This window comes from Geotrypetes seraphini, chromosome 4, assembly GCF_902459505.1.
Source record: "Geotrypetes seraphini chromosome 4, aGeoSer1.1, whole genome shotgun sequence".
Lineage (NCBI taxonomy): Eukaryota > Metazoa > Chordata > Amphibia > Gymnophiona > Dermophiidae > Geotrypetes > Geotrypetes seraphini.
In genome coordinates this window covers 108,883,974-108,903,555 of record NC_047087.1, presented here as the reverse complement: position 1 = coordinate 108,903,555, position 19,582 = coordinate 108,883,974, and the positions used below count along the sequence as shown (strand labels likewise).

Genomic DNA, 19,582 nt, shown 5'->3' with positions numbered 1-19,582 from the left:
ACACGTACTCCGTACTACAATCACTGGCCAAAAACCTGTTCTTTTATTTCATTATCCATATTATGTTTCTGCTAATTTAAACTATTTTTTAAAACTATTTTTTAAAACTATTTTTAAAACTTTTTTGATATATCTCTTATTTTGCACATTAACTGATTGAGTGCAGACTGCTTCAGAATTTGAAAAACCTCACAGAAAATTACTTATCTTTAGTGTTTTCATTATTCTGTTTCCATTTCTGAGCTTCTTCAATTCTGTTCTATTTTGTACTTTGGACCAGAACCGGAGCTTTCAACGCTCTCGGGACTAGAGCCAGAGCCAACGCGGCCGGTGTTTTGCGGACCGCTGGTTTGTCCGCTGCTTCAGGGCCAATTTTAGAGCACAGTAATGTCTAGAGATTAAAAAAGCACAATAATTTATTAGAGAAAATCACTATTACAGTCTATATCCATTTAAATCTAGCAAGTGTACTTACTGCTTCTTAGTATTCTATCAGAAGTTTTTCAAACACTGACAAGATAGCCTTACCCCACATTATATACACCCTCCAATCAGCAGCACATGCTCCACCCCCTTCTTATCTTATTTGCTGAAGACTATGAGGGTTAAACCATCGACTAGTAGAATAAGCCAGGGGAGCACAACTATTTATTAGCTTACATACTACAAACTGACAACAAGGTTAATAAAAGTGTTGCCATTCAAAGTTTTTATTCAACCCTTTCGGGGATAGCGTGCCAAGGAGATATATCCATTTCTGTTCACGCTGAGCCAAATATATTTTAAAATCTTTTAAACCTAAGGCCATAGCTTCAAATAGCTTCTCAAGAATAAAATCCAGCCTGTGGTCCTGGGCATCCTTTTCCACCACACAGCCTTCACTGAGAAGGGAGGCATGTCTGGTAACCTGCAGCACAAGGGAATCCACTTTCAGTGGAATAAAAAGCTGGTTAAAATCAGCATCCCTTGGATAGAGCTTTGCCATGGCTTTCCTCCCAATGGTGCGCTAGCATTTTTTATAATGTCTTGATGACAGGGGAAATGTGGTCTGTGCTTTTGTGCTTTTCATAAGCAAGCACTGTCCGGCTGAGGACTGCGGAGTCTCTATTTCCAATTCCTTTAGGGATTCTGTGATTATCTCCAAAAGCACCAAGAGCTTAAACAGCATGTACACAGTTGGGTCCTCTCCGAGATTAAGGGCCTCCACTGATCTGGATTCAGCCCCCAGACATGAAGCCGCATCTCCTGCTACTAAGGAGCCAGACTGGGATAGTAAAGGCATTGATACAGAGTCTTCTTTGTCCCAGTCCTCCTCAGGCTAGCCCTTCCCGTTTTACATATGGCACAGTTGCTGGGGAGTTGAACTCTTTGGAGAGGGGGAACCCCCGGCATCAGCATAGCCACAACCCCCGAGGGTTCCATGTGGCCCTTGTTAATCATGTAAGCTTCAAACTTCATATTGACAAATTCAGGGGAAAAGCCCTGCCCAGGATGTCCAGACAGCCCCTGCGGACGCTCATAAACTCCTTTCTAAGACTTTGCAACAGCGGCATAGCTGCGCTTTGCTGGGGACGCACTTTTGCTGCTCTCCAGCTCAAACTTGGATTTTTTCCTGGTCCTTGCACCATCTGGGTTCTAACACCCCCCGAGGAACTAGAGGAGGCTAAGCCAGTGGCTCCCGCCCCCCTCCAGACACTGTGTGACACATAAGATAGACGATACTCAGCCAGCCATCCGACGCAAATCTGGTACGAATCCAAGGTATCATGGCCGGAGGAGTCCATCACACCTATTCTGGATCAAAATCAAGGTGTTTTGAGGCAGATGGAGGCTTTTATTTTCAAAATCATGAAATCCAAGATGGCCGCCACAGCAGCAATCTTAAAGCAAAAATGGTCTTGGGAGCTACACTGGGATCCAAAAGCTAGCGAATTTGGGATTTTAGAAGTGGGAGACTCCAATTAACCCCAGAAACTAAAAAATTCCACTTGTAAAGACCAGACTGCCCTCCTCACCCCAATTTTGTTTTTCAAGGCTGTTAGCCTGTTACTCACTGTGTAATGATGTATGTTGAGGGCTGCACCTCGTGCATGCAGTTTGAGGAAAGCAGTTAGCCCCAATGCTGGAAAAACAGCCAAGGAGTCACTCAGCCTGCACTTTCAAGCTCACTATGGACAGAACCTGGGGCAAGTCTTGCTCCCAAAGGACCCATCTTTGAACTCCTGGACTATTAGTGCAGGCTGTCCAAATGGGTGCACTACAAGGCAGTCTGCTCCTTGGATGCAGACTTCTAATCTTAAGAGTCTGCACTCTCCCGCAGCCAGAGATACTCCCAGATTGGGATCCTGTACGGCACCGAAAAGCCTCACAAAAGGTAAGCAAAAACCAAACTTAATAGAAAAATAAACACGAGCAGTTGTCTCACTTGTAGAGAGACAACTGGTAAACTGGAGGACAGTCCAGAGAGATGGGAGGCAAAGCAAAATAATGCTAATGAGGCTCTCTACAAGAACTCTTGTGGGAATAGATTACCTGGAGGTTCCTAGGTATGAGCGACGCAGAAATAGAAGATTAGATTAGAATAATTTCTCTGTCGCACTAGAACAGGGATTCCCTAATCAACATCCAGCATATTAAAAAAAGATTTAAACACAAAATTCACAGCTTTACTGTGAATGGCTTCAAGTAATCTCTGTTCACTTCTGTCTATGAAGGCAGTCTGTACATCACACCAATGAAAACAGAATTTCCATTATCTCTTTCCAGGTTAAACTACAATGCCCCTTCCTTATCCTGTAAATCTTGTAATTCTGTTGCTCTACATTGTAAATCTTGTAATTATGTTGCTCTCTACATTATAGTCTTGTGAGCTGTGCTGCTTGTTTGTAGCCTCTTAACTACTTGTATTTTTTTTTTTGTGACTTTTATGTTTTAATATTTAAGACAGCCAAGGACCCTATAAGAACCGTGAGGAAAGCATTTTTATTTTGCTGAAACATGGCCCGTATTGAGTCATTTTTATTGTATACATTATTTGGTTTATATCCTGTGGGTCACTTGTGATTGTATACACCCTTTGTGAATTGTTTTTATGATTATTGTTTTTAAGTTATTTGGATACTTTAAAATGCAAACTGGTAGATCTAATCTTCTGTTCCATAATCTTTTTGTTGTTTTGCTTCTTCATTTCCTTTGTGGAACCTTTTTGGATTTTGTTGTTTTGTGCTCTAATATCTTTAACACTCCTCATCCTCCTTGTCTTCTTACCCTGTCCTTCCTGAATAGATTATAGCCTGGTAAAACAATATCCCGCTCATGATTCTCTGTGAACCAAGTCTCCATGGCTGCCACCAAAACTAATGGCCTCTTTTACAAAGCTGCACTAGCAGCTGCCGCGCGGCAACAACCCCGAAGCCCTTTAAATCTCTATGGGCTTCGGGACCGCTAGCACCGTAAGCCAACCTCTTCCATCACAGCCTCTAGATCCAGAACCTTTTTAATGGTGTCCGTGCAAGCTACCTAGATAGAATACATTAGTAACTTTAGCTATTAGTTTGGCAACTGCAGTGCTTTTTGATGCTTGGTTTAGATTTACTAAAAGATGCTACCATGTTATAGCGCACTATTTATCACAGGTCCCACTTTATGCAATGGGACCAATTTACTAGCAACATGTATTAATGGCATCAACACATGGGAAAATTAGGTGCCTACCTTGTTGATTTTCTTTCTATTAGAAAGGCATACGAGTCTTGAACAGTGGACTGTACATCTTTACTCACAAGTTTTGGTGTAGAAGTCCTCATTTACAGTTTTGACTCATCCTCCTGTGCTCCAGCTCTGACCTCCTCAGTTTGTAACAAAGCATGAGAGAGTTGACCACTATAACAATACAAGAAAGAGAGAGATATGGGGAAAATCCCCGCTCAATTGCAGTCTGCTCCGTTCTTCACAGATAATTATTGAAACAACCAGAACTAACAAACCAGGTAGCCACCTAACCATGGCACAACAGGCACCAACTCTGCTGAGGTAAAAAGCATATCCGAAAATAAATACATAGCAGGGATACTTTTCCTGCATGGCATCTCCTCCTGAAGAGGCGCTTATCTGAGGCTGAGGATTCATCCAAAGGATTCGAGACTCTGCAGACCCTGGAGCAACAGCCAGTGAAACATCAGGAATCAGATAGAAGTGCCTCTTATTAAGGCAGAAACAGGCAACAAGACAGGAAGCGACAGGGCGGGCTGTCAAGACTCGTATAGCTTTCTATTAAAAATAAGATCAAGGTAGGTACCTAATCTTCCCTTCTAGTGCATAAGGGATAAGAGTCTTGACCAGTAGTATGTACCAAAGCAGTCTCTGTAACTTAGGGCAGAATCCTTGAGACTGCTGCCAAGATGGAGGATCTAAAAACTGCATCCTCCCGAGCTGCCACATCCACCCTATAGAACTTGACTCTATCCATGAAGTCGTCACACTCCTAGTGGAGTAAGCCCATAAGGAAACAGGTGGTTGCTTACCACATCTGACAGATGCCGTGGAGACAGCCTGCCAAATCCAACAAGATTATGTAAGCCTTAGACACCATCTGTTCCTGGTGGCTATGATTCATAAGGAAAATATGGATCTGAAAGGATTTGTCACCTCTAAATAACACAAGAGCACCCTACAGACATCCAGGCGAGACAGAACCTTGTCTTGTTTGTTCAATCCTGATTCCTGGAAAGCGGGTAATCGTACCTCCTGATTTACATTCAATGCGGAAATGACCTTCAGAAGATATTAAGGTGCCTTATGCAAGGACACGCCCATCTCGGTGAAACTGAGCAAGAATTCCCTGCATGAAAGGGCCTAAAGCTCCGATACCCTCCTTGCTGAGGAGACAGCAAGCAGAAAAAATGTCTTTAATGTAAGATCCATAAGCGATGCCTGACCTAACTGCTCATACGAGGCCATGCACAAAGAGCTTAGTGCCAAGTTAAAGTTCCACTCTGGGAAAGGGTGCTGGAGAGGTGACCCTAGTCTCACTGCTCCCTTTAAAATCTGGAGATGTCTGGGTGGGAAGCCAAAGAGACTTACCCACCTGGTCTCTGAAACAGGACAGACCTGCCACCTGTACTTTAAGGGAACTGATTTCAAGGCCTCTCTCTAGACCGTTCTGTAAGAAGACCAATACTGCTGGGAGTGAAGCCCGAAAAGAATCCAGGCCGTCCTGACACATCATTCTTGGAAGGACTTTCACGCCTTTGATTATGCCAACACTGTTGCCGGTTTCTTGGACCCAAGAAGGGTAGATATCACTACTTCTGAATAACCCTTGCACTCTAACTGCATGCACTCAAGAGCCATGCCTTAAGACCCTGGAAAAGGAGACCCAGATGCGCTGGCAGCCTGATCCCTCATCAGGTGTATGAGGTCCATGTACCATGGACAGGTAGCCAATCTGGACCAAAATAACCAGCCCTGGATGATCAGTGATTCTCCTTATTACCCTGTCAATTAGTAGCCCTGGAGGGAAGATGTACAGTATTCCTGTTGATGACCAGGGCTGAACTAGAGTGTCCACCCTGGCACTACCTGGCTTGTATCTATAGCTAAAGAAGAAAGGTGCTTTCCTGTTAGTGGCTGATGCCATGAGGTTGAACGTGGGAGAACCCCACTTCATAATCTTGTTGAAAAATTTCTGGGACAGGGACCATTCTTCCGGATCCAAGGTCTGTCTGTTGAAGAAATCTGCCTGGACATTTTCCGCTTGCATGTCAGCCTCAGCCCAACGAAACAGCGAGGCATCTATCTGCAATGGGGCACTCCTGGTTCCCCCTTGCTTGCTGACATAGGGGCTTCTCAGACATTTCCATGGCAGTGGCTTGACAGCCTTCCTCTTTACCTCCCAGGCCAATGCCTGTAACACCAAGTGAATTGCTCTCAGTTTCAACCAGACGAACCTCTTCCGATGGGCAGGGGACTACTGCCCTTGGACAAGATGGTCGTTGCAATGCCCCCTCCCCCCCCAAAGAGTGTGGCATCTGTTGTAAATATTGTCCACAAGGGAATATGTAATGGAACTCCGTCAAGAACTCTGGGCACAGCCACTACTGTAAGCTCCTGTCTGCTTCGAACGTCTAGGGTAACTGTACCAGAAGAGAATCCTTCTGGGGAGACTAACGATACAGAAGAGAATCCTGAAGAGGTCACAAGTGGACCTTTGCCCAGGGAACTACCTCAATGAAAATCACCGTGGACTCCAGAACTTGCAAGCACTGCCAAGTAGTCAAAGTCGACAGTGCCAGCAACGCTTGAATCTGCCTGCAGAGCTTCTGCCTGCAAATGTCGGGGAGGAAAACACATCCCTTCGCCGTGTCAAACCTGACTCCCAGGTATTCCAGGGTCTGCATTGGCTCCAAATGACTTTTCCTGAAATTGATCACCCAACCTTGCTTCTGTAACAACTGGATTACTCGAGACACTGACAGATCACAGGCTTCCTTAGATGGGGTACGGATCAATGAATCATCCAGATAAGGATGGGCTTGCACCCTCTTTTTCCGTAGATGCGTTACCAATATCAACATCATCTTGGTGAAGATGCGCAACACTGTAGCCAGTCCAAAGGGGAGAGTCTTGAACTGGAAATGCTGGCTAAGCTTTGTGGCAGAGATGAAGGAGAGCATCCTGACGTTGTTGAGGAAGGAATGCTCTGAGTCAGACAGTGTCTAGAACAGCTCCGATGAACTGCAAAGTTTGAGAGGGCTGTAGCTGGGATTTGGGAAAATTGATTTCAAATCCCAAGCTTTTTATTCATCTTAAAATTGGAACTTCCATTCTTAATACCAAAGAGCTATTTAGACTGGTGGATTCCATATGGGATACAAATTCTTCCAAACTTGCTCCTCAAGACCTAGCACCTACTTCAAATCAGCTAGCAGATTACTTTTCTTCAAATGTGTCTAAATTAAGAAGTTCAATTATAAATAAAGATGATTTTCACTACCATATGCTATATTTTTCTTACTGAATGCAAGTCTGATCTATACTGAAATGACTTTACTATCCCAGAATAGGAAAAATGTAATAATCTATATAATAAGTATTCAAAAATCACATTGTCCTTTGGACATTTGTCCACCAATAATCTTACAATCAGCCCTATTGCAATTTAGAAAGGACTTTTTTTCTTGGCTAACTACCATTTGCAGAGAGGAATTTTTTCCTTAGGGTTTGATCACATTCTAATAACACCGATTATCAAAAACCCAAAAGAATCAATTACCTTGACCAGCAACTATAGACCGATCGCTGCCATCCCCTTTCTGGTTAAGCTGATGGAGGGACAGAACTGATCTCTTAACTAGATTACTTCTTTCAGCAGTTTAATCTAGGTGGGAGTGCTCTGATCATGCAATTTGACCTAAGCAGTGCTTTCGATCTGGTCGATCATGATATCCTGCTAAGATGTTTAGATGCCATCGGAATATCAGGTCATGTTAATAATTGGTTTAGGGGTTTTTTGATGAGCCATACATATCAAGTTCTTCTCAAAGATCAACTCTCCTCAAAATGGAAAAATCTTAGCAGAGTCCCTCAGGGATCTCCCCTTTCTCCTTCACTTTTCAACCTTTATCTGACTTCCCTGGGTAACAGTTTATCATCTCTTGATATTAAACTTTATAGTTATGCAGATGACATAATCATTATACCCATTTCCACTTTTTCACAAGACACTTTACAATTCATATCTTCTATTGTTGAAAATTCAAATTGAAACTGAATCCTGATAAAACCAAATTGTTTCTGGCTTCCCCTCTCAGTAAGCTAAAAGTGAATTCTTTAGAGTTGAATAGGATAATTTATCTGATCCTTTCCAACATTAAGATTCTAGGGGTTAACTTAGATCGTGAATTATCTCTAGAGACACAGATCAATTCTGTTAAAAAGTGCTATTTTTTGCTCTGGAAACTTTGGACGATTAGGGAATATTTCACTTTTAATGCATTTAGACTGTTGGTACAGTCCTTGATTCTGAGTATCATAGACTATTGCAATCTGATTTATTTGGCCTCAAATAATTTTTTTTAAAAAACCCATCAAGAGGCTTCAACTCATCCAGAACACCGCCGTCAGATTGATATTTAATCTTATGAGATTCGATCATGTCTCAGGTTACTATCAGAAACTTCATTGGTTGCAAATAGAATTGAGAACTATATTTAAATTTGGGTGTTTTTGTTATAAAACTCTTCATGGTTTAATTCCAACTTACATCTCTGAGCATTTCCTCTTTGCAAATGGTAGACGCCTTGTTTGTTAAATTAGATTTTTTGCTTTTCCTGCAGTTAGGGGTAGCCGATTTAAAAGATTTTTCAGCCGAAGTTTGGCTTACCAAGCTGCCCTTTGGGATAAGATCTTTGATAAATTAATCTCCAGTTCTCAATCTTACATTAGCTTCAGGAAAATATTAAAAACTCATTTCTTTACAAATAATTTTTAGTATCTCAACTGTTACATTTCCATTTTTTCTCCTTGAATTCTTTATATAGAATTGTAATTTCCCTGCATATGCGCAGTTCTCTTTTTTGTAAACCACGCTGAGCAGTGAGGTTAAAGCAGTATATGAGATTATTGTTATGTTACGCTGAGAAGATCAGAATGTGGAGGCTTCTGGCAGATCCAACAAGGCAAGAAATTCTCCTGGCACCACCAAGGCTATCACTGACCAGACTGTTTCCATCTGGAAATGTGGAATCCTTCTGGAGCTCAGGCAACCCTAAGAGTGGAGGAATGCTGGTGAAAGCTGAACCCTCAGCAAGCCTAATTATCTGAGCAACCAGAGTGTTCAGGGAGAATATCTGAGTGACTGGAGTGTCCAGAGGGACCAGAATGCTCAGGGAGAATTTCTCAGTGTCTGAAGCATCCAGAGGGACCAGAGAATTCAGGGAGATCTGGTGACAGGAAGGTCTGCAGGGACCAGTGTACTGGTGGTATCCTGGCTGATGGTGACTGGCAAGTGACTGGCAGTGGTACTGGAGGGACCGGTGACAAACCAGCATAAAGACTGGTAATGGTACCGGAAGCAGCTAGAAGAACCAGAGGTCCAGTGATTGAATAACCAGTGGTGACTAGAGGGACCAGTGGAGTACTACAATCTGTGGTGGCCAGGATTGATTGGGGTAGTTATAGGAAGTGACTGCTCAGATCATCATCCACCCACAGTAAGCTTTCTGGAGCATCCCACGCAGTAAAAGGAAAAAGGGGGGAATATGCCTTGAAATAGACCTAGTGACGAAACATGATCGTGTCAGCTCTTTCTTCCCTCCCTGACACGACTACTAAAGCTGAGTTTCTCTTACTAATTCAAATCAAATACTACAGTGGATATATGATCTAATACTACAGTGGATATATGATTATGGATATAGAGAAATGAAATGAAAAACATATAAATTCATAATAGCTATTTCCCTGAAATTTTGAATATTTAAGCACTTCTCTGTACTTTAAGTAATCTATATATATTTTTTAAAAATAACGGGACTAGTTTCGAGACATGGTGGAACAGCACTCCAGCCATTTTGGTCCAACGAGTGTCACCACTGAAGTCCTATAAAAAATATTAAGGGCCTGTTTTACAAAGCTGTGCTAGCGGCTGTAGCGCGGTAACAGCCCTGAAACCCATAGAGATTTAAAGGGCTTCGGGGCTGTTGTTGCGTGGCAGCCGCTAGCACGGCTTTGTAAAACAGGCCCTAAGTGACTGTTTACTGATCTGCATAAGCTCTGAAAACTTCTTTATGGTATATTGTGCTTATTTAAAATTTTTTCTATAATTTTGAGTGCACTACTCTGTTGCTTCAATAGGTCAGCTGCAGCAATTACTACACACTGCTTGATGCTAAAGTTAATGCCAAAGATGCAGAAAGTGAAGGGGAGAGAAAAAGAGCCAATGGATAAGACACAGTTTAGAGCACAGACAGCAGGATCAGGAAGTGCAACCAGAGAATGGGAAAAGATGATTCACAAGACAACAAAGGTAGGGAAAATGATTTTATTTTCAATTTAGTGATTAAATGTGTCAGTTTTGAGAATTTGTATCTGCTGTTTTACATGAATTTTTCAGGTGCTCAAGCATTCTTCCCCATCTGTCCTGAGGGGGCTCACAATCTATCTAACATACCTGGAACAATGGGGGGATTACGTGATTAAGGAGCAGTGTGGGTTTGCACATCCCCTCCCCCATATAGTCGTCCATTTTTCTATAGTAGTTACTGAGGTGACATTGCATCTATATAATAAAACCGTAGGCGGCGCATGCGCAGTCTTATCAGCGTGCTTCCATGATCCGTATGTCCGTGGCCGCCAAGACTGCAGCATGCCCCGCGCTTACTACGGCCCCACGCGCAGCTCAGTTCGGCACGGCGGTTTCCCCAGATAGGGGAAGCCGAAAAACTCAATCCCGCCTCATGGTCCTGCCGCCGCTCACGAATTCCCCCCCCCCCCCAATCCTCCTGCAACAGCCGCTACCGCTCCTGTTCAAAGCGGCCTGCTGAGGTTCGCGGCCGCTGTAACGAACCTCGCAGGCCGCTCTCCACATGGTAGCACGTTCCCTCTGACGCAATCGCGTCAGAGGGAACATGCTACCGAGTTGGAGAGCGGCCTGCGAGGTTCGTTACAGCGGCCGCGAACCTCAGCAGGCCGCTTTGAACAGGAGCGGTTGCGGGAGGAGGAGGGGGGGGAGTTTTAACAGGAGGAGTCGCCGAAAAAAACCTTCAGCCGCAGCAGGCCAGCACACGGGAAGGGAAGGGGGAGGGGCCGAACGGAGCAGGGCAGCTCAAGGTAAGAAGGGAATGGAGGTGGGGGAAAATGTTTCTACTACTCAGCAGGGACCTGGAGGGGAAGGGAAAACCGCTGCTACTTCTGCAAAGGAAAGTGGTGGTAGGGGAGAGAAGGGAATGGGGGGTGGGTGGGGGAAAATGCTGCTACTACTTCACAGGGATCTGGAGGGGAAGGGAAATAGCACTGCTGCTTCTGCAAAGGAAAGTGGGGGGGGGGAGAGAAGGTAATGGGTGGGTGGGTGGGGGAAATGCTGCTACTACTTCTCAGAGATCTGGAGGGGAAGGGAAATATCACAGCTGCTTCTGCAAAATAAAGTGGGGGGGAGAGAAGGGAATGGGGGGTGGGGGAAAATGCTGCTACTGCTTCAGCAAGGACCTGGAGGGAAAGAGAAATACCGCTGCTGCTTCTGCAAAGGAAAGTGGGGGGGGGGAGAGAAGGGAATGGGGGGTGGGTGGGGGGAAATGCTGCTACTACTTCACAGGGATCTGGAGGGGAAGGGAAATAGCACTGCTGCTTCTGCAAAGGAAAGTGGGGGGGGGGAGACACAGAAAGAAATACAGACAGACAAAGGAGGCTAGGGAGAGAGACAGACAGAAATAAAGACAGACAGGGGACCAGAGAGACATAGAAATAAAGACAGACAGGCAAAGGGTGCCAGGGAGAGAGAGAAAAAAATTGCAGGAGGGAGAAAGACAGAAAGAAAGGAAGAAAGAAACAGGAGCAGGGAGAGAGACATAAAGAAAGAAAGACAGACAGCCATATATTCTAGCACCCGTTAATGTAACGGGCTTAAACACTAGTATTTTAATAATAACAACAACATTTTATATACCGCAAGACCGTGAAGTTCTATGCGGTTTACAATGATTAAAAGATGGTACAGAATGAGTGAACTTAACAGAGTTAAAAGCTAGTGATTAACAGCTCTAGGGATCAGTTATTGTGGAGAAAGAGTTGTACAGGTCAACTGCCTAAATACTTCAGGAACAGATATGTTTTCAGGCATTTCCTAAATTCCTCATAAGTAGTAGGCATAAGCAATTGTTCTAGATCTTTACCCCATAGTGCTGCCTGATGTGAGAAAAAGTGCTGATGATGTCTTTTGAGTTTACATCCTCTAACTAGAGGGGAAACAAAGTTCAAATGTGAGCTTCTCTTATGTCATCTGCCTTGACTCTTTGGAAGAAAACATAATATACAAGCAAATGATAATTAAAATTTTCTCTGTGTACAGTGTACTTTTTGTAGTTTAATTTTGTGGCTACCGTTATGTATTGTAAGATTATATTGGGTGTATATGAAAAACGAATGGAAGAAATTGCATTATAATTAGTACTGTTATTATGAGAGTGGGGTACTCGTTGATATTTGTTAGACTTAGGGGGTACTTGGCTTGAAGAAGTTGAGAAACACTGATCTATTCCATGGGGAAAATCTCAATTAGTCCAGTGAAAATTGTGGCCATTATTCTAAAATATACATGTTATACCTAGATCCTATACAGAAGCATACTGAATTGAAACGCACATATAAAATCTGAAAGGGGAGAGAGTTGCTAAAATAAAGATGAAAAAACAAAAATGAGGTTAAGGGGAAAAATGATTGTTAGGTTACAGACCATATGGACAAGGGATATAAGGTCTTTTGCTCACACATTTCCTCCAAGGAGAACAAAATGTTTTCCTCTTACCTGATGGAGATGTCCAAGAAATGCTTGTGCCTGGGCTGTAGTGATTGCTCCTCCAATGGGCACAGGTTGTTTCTGAAAGTCCAGGCCATTTGTTTGTGTGCCTGTAGAATTAGAGGAGAAAAAAGAAAAGATACTACCAAGTGCCATTTTAGAGAGCTACCACTGGGTTGTGTAAGTCCCTGGCAGAGCATTTTTGTGTACATCAAAACAGAGTTCTAAGTCCTTATCATGATTTGCTTTACAATAGAGAAAGACCTTATTAGAATACCTGTGCTAAGCAAATACTGAAAAACCAAACAGGACTCATATCATGCAGCACAGAACTCAAGGCTCTATATGGAAACTGAAGGGAAATTTTGTTATTTATTTAAAAATTTTCTTACTTGCCTATTCCTAGGCAGCTTGTCGAACTTCAGAAAGTTCGCGACTGCTGCACCGCATATGCGCAAATGCTTTCCCGCCCAGCACAGGGCATGTCTCTCCTCAGTTCAGATAGCTAGCAGAGAAGCCAACCAGGGGAGATGGGTGGGTTGTGAGAATATCTTTCTGCTGTCCCTGGATAGTACCTGTTACGGTAAGTAACTGTGCTTTATCCCAGGACAAGCAGGCAGCATATTCTCAACATATGGGTGACCTCCAAGCTAACCAGAATGGGATGGTGGGAGTGTTGGCAATTTTGTAATACTGCCTGGCCGAAATGGCCATCCCATCTATAAAAAGTATCCAGACAATAATGAGAGGTGAAAGTATGAACCGAGGACCAAGTGGCAGCTTTACAGATTTCTTCAATAGGAGTAGATCTAAGGAAAGCTATTGTTGCCACCATGGCTCTGACTTTATGAGCTGTGACTCGACTCTGTAGATGCAGTCCAGCCTGAGCATAGCAGAAAGAAATGCAAGCAGCTAACCAGTTGGAGATGGTGCACTTGGAAATTGGATGTCCCAACTTGTTTGGATCAAAGGAGACAAAAAGTTAAGCTGCAGATCTGTGTGGCTTAGTTCTTTGCAAGTAGAAAGCCAAAGCATGCTTACAATCCAGAGGTATGAAGAGCTGTTTCTCCAGGATGAGAATGAGGCTTTGGAAAAAACACTGGAAGTACAATGGATTGATTGAAGTGAAATTCTTAAACCACTTTAAGTAAGAATTTAGGATGAGTACGGAGGACCACCTTGTCATGATGGAATACTGTGAAAGGTGGGTCTGCAACTAAAGCTTGTAGCTCGCTGACCGTGCGAGCAGACGTGAGAGCAATGAGAAAAACCACTTCCCAAGTGAGATATTTGAACTGAGCCAAATCCATTGGTTTGAAAGGAGGCTTCATCAATTGAGCAAGAACAACATTGAGATCCCAAACCACTAGATGCGGTTTGAGAAGTGGTTTGACATTCAAAAGACCTTTCATAAATCTGGAAACTACAGGATGAGCAGAGAGGGGTTTCCCTACGATAGGCTGATGGAAAGCAGCAATTGCACTGAGATGGACTCGAATGGATGTGGATTTGAGGCCTGATTGAGATAAATGGAACAGGTAATCCAATACTGAAGACAAGGAGGTAGCTTGAGGCTCCTTGTAATGAATGGTGCCCCAAGCAGAAAATCTAGTCCATTTCTGATTGTAGCATTGTCTAGTGGTAGGCTTCCTAGAAACCTCTAAAACGCCCTGTACAGATTGAGAAAACTATAGAGTGGTAGTTAAGTTGAGAGGTTTCAAGCTGTCAAGTGTAGAGACTGCAGATTGGGATGAAGTAGAGACCCCTAACTCTGTAAGTAGAGAGGGGAAAACTGGTAGAAGCAGTGGCTTCCTGCTGCTGAGTTGAAGTAGAAGGGAGTACCAAAGCTGCATGTTGAATGTTTTTAACAATTGTATTACTTTTATTATATAATTTAGATTGTACGTAGTGTGTTCTATAAAATTGTACCATGTGCTGAAATGTTTCAGTATTCTCCTGTTGTGAATCGCCCAAGAATAACTGGTTGGGCGGTATACAAGAAAATAATTTTTTATTATTATGGGCCACCAAGGAGCTATCAGAATCATGGTGGCATGTTCCTGTTTGAGTTTGACAAGTGTCTTGAGAATGAGAAGGAGTGGAGGGAACACTTAGAGAAACTGATTTGTCCATTCCAGTAGAAAAGCATCTGCCTCCAGTTGATGAGGACAGCATATCCTGAAGCAGAATTTAGGCAGCTTGTTGTTGTGGGGAGACACGAAGAGATCTATCAGAGGAGTCCCCCACTGAGAAATAATATGATGAAGAGGCGAGGAATTCAGTGTCCATTTGTGAGGTTGTAGAAGATGACTCAATTTGTCCGTCAGACAGTTTTTCTCTCATTGAATATAGACAGCTTTGAGGAAGGTGTTGGGAAGGATTGCCCAATCCCAAACTTTCAAACCTTCCTGGCAAAGAGGGAGAGATCCTGTTCCTCCCTGCTTGTTGACGTAGTACATAGCGACTTGGTTGTCCGTCTGAATGAGGATTACCTGGTTGTGAAGAAGATGCTGAATAGCTTTAAGAGCATTGAAAATCGCTCTGAGTTCCAACAAATTGGTGTGACTTGTTGTGATACTGACGATCCATGCTGGACCAATGGCCTTGAGTACAGAGACCATCGAGATGAGCGCTCCCAAGCATAGGTCAAAGAATCTGTTGTGAGGACCTTCTGATGAGGAGGTGTTTGAAACAGTAAACCTCTAGAGAGATTGGAAGAGAGCATCCACCAGTGGAGAGGCTGTCTCAACGAAGGAGTCACTCTGATGGGTTGAGAGAGAGGGATGCAAGCCTGCACCCACTGAGATGCCAGGGTCCACTGAGGAATTCTGAGGTGCCGTCTGGCAAAAGAAGTCACTTGAACTATATAAGCCATGTGACCCAGGAGAACCATCATTTATCTTGCTGAAATTATAGTCAAGGAAGACACTTTGTGGCAGAGATGAATGAGAGCATCCTGACGTTGTTGAGGAAGGAATGCTCCGAGTCGGACAGTGTCTAGAACAGTTCCAATGAACTGCAAAGTTTGAGAGGGCTGTAGCTGGGATTTGGGAAAATTGATTTCGAATCCCAAGCTTTGTAGGAACCATGTAGTCCATTGGGTCACTATAATAACCCCTTGAGATGTTGAATCCTTGATGAGCCAGTCGTGCAGGTATAGAAAAACCTGGAGGCATGGTTCCGCAGAGCTGCTGCCACTACCATTAGGTACTTGGTGAATACTCTTGGAGATGAAGCCAGGCCGAAAGGTAGCACTCTGTACTTTAAAATACAGATTCCCCACCCGAAAACTGAGGAATTTCTCTCAAATCTTTTGAGCCATGAGTTCCGTACTGCTTCAGTATATCCTCTGACGAAGCCGCTAAGGGTGAAATGGAGGCCCCATCGGTTTTCAACTGCAGTGCTGTTGATCACAATTAACAAGATAAGTGCTTTCTGAAAATTTGTGCACTATCTTTCACGCCTTTTTTTTATTTATATTTAAAATATGATAAAATGACAAATATTTATGAAGTTCAAGCCAATGATTGAGATTTCGACCTGTTAGTATCTCTAGCAGCTCGCTGCCTGAATTCAAGGTCTCTGAGGCTTGCCTTCATATATCCAAAATTTGGGTGCTAGTTTGGAGGGTGTATTTTGGCTTAGACTTGAAATAATAACCCCCTGAAATGTGGAATTCTTGATAAGCCAGTCATCCAGATAGGGAAATACCTGAAGACCATGGTTTCTGAGAGCTGCGGCTACCACTACCAAGCACTTGGTGAACACTCTGGGAGATGAAGCCAGGCCAAAGGTTAGCACTCTGTATTGATAATGCAGATTCCCCACCCGAAATCTGAGATATTGACGGGAGGCCGGATGAAGGGGAATATGAGTATAAGCCTCCTTGAGATCCAGAGAGCATAACCAGTCGTTCCGATCTAGAAGGAAATACAGGGACGTCAGGGACAACATGCAAAATTTTTCTTTGACTAAACATTTGTTGAGAGCCCTGAGATCTAGAATGGGTCGCAGAACGCCCGTCTTCTTCGGAACAAGGAAGTAACGGGAGTAAAAAAATCCTGTTCTGCTGGTCTAAAGAACTGGTTCGATGGCACGGAGACGAAGCAGAGCTTAAGCTTCTTGAAGAAGAAGGGGGGTCTGGGATGGACTGGAAGGATACTCTCTTGGAGGAAGCTCTAGTGGAACCTGAGTGAAATGAAGAGAGCCTTCCCTGATGATTGACAGCACCCAGAGATCGCATATAATTGTCTCCCATCGGTGATAAAAAAAAAATGATGGAGACGACCTCCAATGGGGGGAAGAGAGGACAGAGTCAGAACGGTGGAAGTTATGCTCTGTTTTAAAAAGTCAAAAAGGCTACGCAGCCTTAGGTGCAGCAGGTTGAGATTTCTGTTGCTTCTGATTCTGCTGTTTCTTGGGAGGCGGACGAGTGTAAGGAGCCGCTCTTGGAGCAAAATGCCTCTGGAAAATTGGAGGTCGTGCAGTCTTGGCAGGAGCTGGCTTAGGCTTTGGTCTGATAATGGAAGCAAAAGATTTTTCATGTTCAGACAATTTCTTGGTGGCTGCTTCGATAGATTCATCGAAGAGGTCATTGCCTGCACAAGGAATATTAGCCAAGCGGTCCTGAAGAGTAGGGTCCATGTCAATGGTGCGAAGCCAGGCAAGGTGGCGCATTGCTACAGAACAAGCAGTCGCCCTGGCGGACAACTCAAAGTCATCATAAGAAGACTGAAAAAGATGTAATCTGAGTTGTGACAGAGTAGCTATGACTTCTTGAAATTCGAAGTGCTCCTGTGTATCTAAATAGCTGAGAAATTTAGGAAGAAGATCAATGAGGAACTTGAAATAAGTGACAAAATGAAAATTATAATTGAGGACATCATAGCATTTTGGTAACAGCAATCTCCATACTTGACAATTGTTTTCCCTTCCTTTCCAGGAGGAATAGTAGCATAAACTTTGGAAGAATGGGATCTTTTCAAGGAGGATTCCACAAGCAGGCATTGGTGAGAGAACTACGCATTCTCAAATGCAGAGTTTTATACCTAGAGTCCAATTTGCCTGGAACAGCAGGAATTGCATAAGGAGTCTCAAGGTATAGTGTAAAAGCCTGAGACAAAAGCTTGTGAAGAGGAAGCTTAAGTGACTCTGCAGGAGGTTGAGGAAGATGCATGACTTTGAGGTACTCCTTAGAGTATTTAGAACCAGCATCCAACTGAAGTTCCAGGTCAGCAGCCATCTGGCGAAGAAAAGAAGAGAAAGATAGCTGATCCGCTAATGCCCTGCCTTGAGAGGAACTTGAGGACCTCGAGGCAGCCTGGGTCGAAGATGAAGCCTTGACAGGAAAATAGTCTTCAAAAGAATAAGGAGACTTGGACGAAACAATAGAAGCCGCTGAGTCCTCGAGGTCTGGAAGCGGAGACCTCGATCGAGTCAGTGGTCTGGTAGAGCTGGAAGGTGTAGATCGAGGCTTAGTTGAAGAAGGACGCTCTTTGGAAGAAGAGCTATGCCTGGAGGTATGCCTCGAGGAAGGCCTCGATCGACGACGAGAGTGGTGCCTGGAAGCAGGTCTTGAGGATCAAGGAGACTTTACCCTGGAGATGGAAGCAGACGCAACTACCAAGAAATGAATAGGGCTAGAAGCTGTAGATCGAAGCTCAGGAGGCTTGGTGGAGGAATCTCGAGGCACTCCCAAAGACTCTGCTCCTTGTATGGAGTGTGAGGATTCCTGTCGAGGCACTTGCAAAGAATCTACTCCTTGCTTTTAGTGCATAGATGCCAGACCAGACACTCGCAAAGACTCTGCTCCCTGCATAGAGTGTGAAGCTTCAGCCTGAGGCATAGGAAGAGGCTCAACCTCGCGGGAGTCTGTAGAATGCCCAGGCTGGATTAGAGTAGCCAGCTTCGGTCTCATTTTGGTTAGGAACTGAACAAATTGCTGCTCTAACACTGTCTGGAAGGAAGCCGGCAAGGATGGATCCGCGTCTGAAACCAGACCACCTGCTACGGCTGGAGGTTCCAAAGTGGCAGTGGAAATGTGCTTCGACTTGGAAGTCTTAGCAAGCTTGAGGACCACCACTGGAAATTTCTGCTGAACTATCTGACCTGAGGATCCAGGGGAAGATACAGCAGGTATACTCGAGTAAAGAGCCGCTGCAACCGAGGAAGGTTTGATGAGGCTCGAGGTCAGAGTCGTGGAGGCAGGAGGACCCTTGGTAGAAGGTGGAACCGAGGCCGCTTTCGAAGTCGAGGGTGTGACTGAAGAGTCCATCCTGAAAATCTTCTCCACTAAAATCCAACGATGTTTAAGGGCTCGAGGTTGAAGAGTAGCATAGCGCTTGCACGACTTCGGTTGATGGTCCGGCCCAAGGCACTTGAGGCACCAACGATGTGGGTCCGTGAGGGAAATCGCACACTGGCACCGACTACACTTCTTGAAGCCCATTGCTGGCTGGGACATAGGAGGAAAAATAGCTGCAGTGAAGTTGAAGCCCGTGGGCTGTGGCCGAGCGGCCTGCCCCGTCAGTCGAACGGAAGAAAATAAAATAAGATTTTTTTTTTAAACTAGAAATAAAGAACACAGCGATTCGTGAAGAAAATAAACACAAACCGCGGTGAGAGAAGGCACGAAGTAACAAAGTTAAACGCAGAGAGTCAAAGACTGACTTCTTGGCTTCGAGGAAAACTGAGTACTGAGGAGACTCACCCTGCGCTGGGCAGGAAGGCATTCGTGCATGCAAGGTGCGGATGACTCGAAACTTCTACGTTTCTACAAGCAAGTCTGCTTGCGAGGTTGTTCGCATCCGGGCTCCGTCGGTGACGTCACCCATATGTGAGAAAAGGCTGCCTGCCATTCCTGGGATAATATGCTGCCTGCTTGTCCTAGGATAATAATTTGTTTCTTCCAGGTATCAGAGAAGGGCTCTCTGTACATCCAGCAGTTTCAAAAATTTATCCTGTACCTTTGAGCCCATGGGCAGGAATGCTGATAGAAGGACCTCCTGATTGATATAGACGGCTGAAACAACTTTCAGTAAGAACAACAGAATTGTGCATAAGAATTCCGGC

At 44.1% G+C, this 19,582-nt stretch overlaps 1 protein-coding gene across 2 annotated transcripts in view; it reads right to left on the bottom strand.

Annotated features, from left to right (window-relative positions):
• POU2F1 (POU class 2 homeobox 1) overlaps nt 1–19,582 on the bottom strand; it is a 488,200-nt gene that overhangs the window by 272,623 nt on the left and 195,995 nt on the right. For both annotated transcript variants that reach the window (XM_033941614.1, XM_033941615.1), the window contains exon 3: nt 12,521–12,621. In XM_033941614.1, the coding sequence (XP_033797505.1) occupies nt 12,521–12,621 (101 nt within the window). The remainder of the gene's footprint in view (nt 1–12,520; nt 12,622–19,582) is intronic.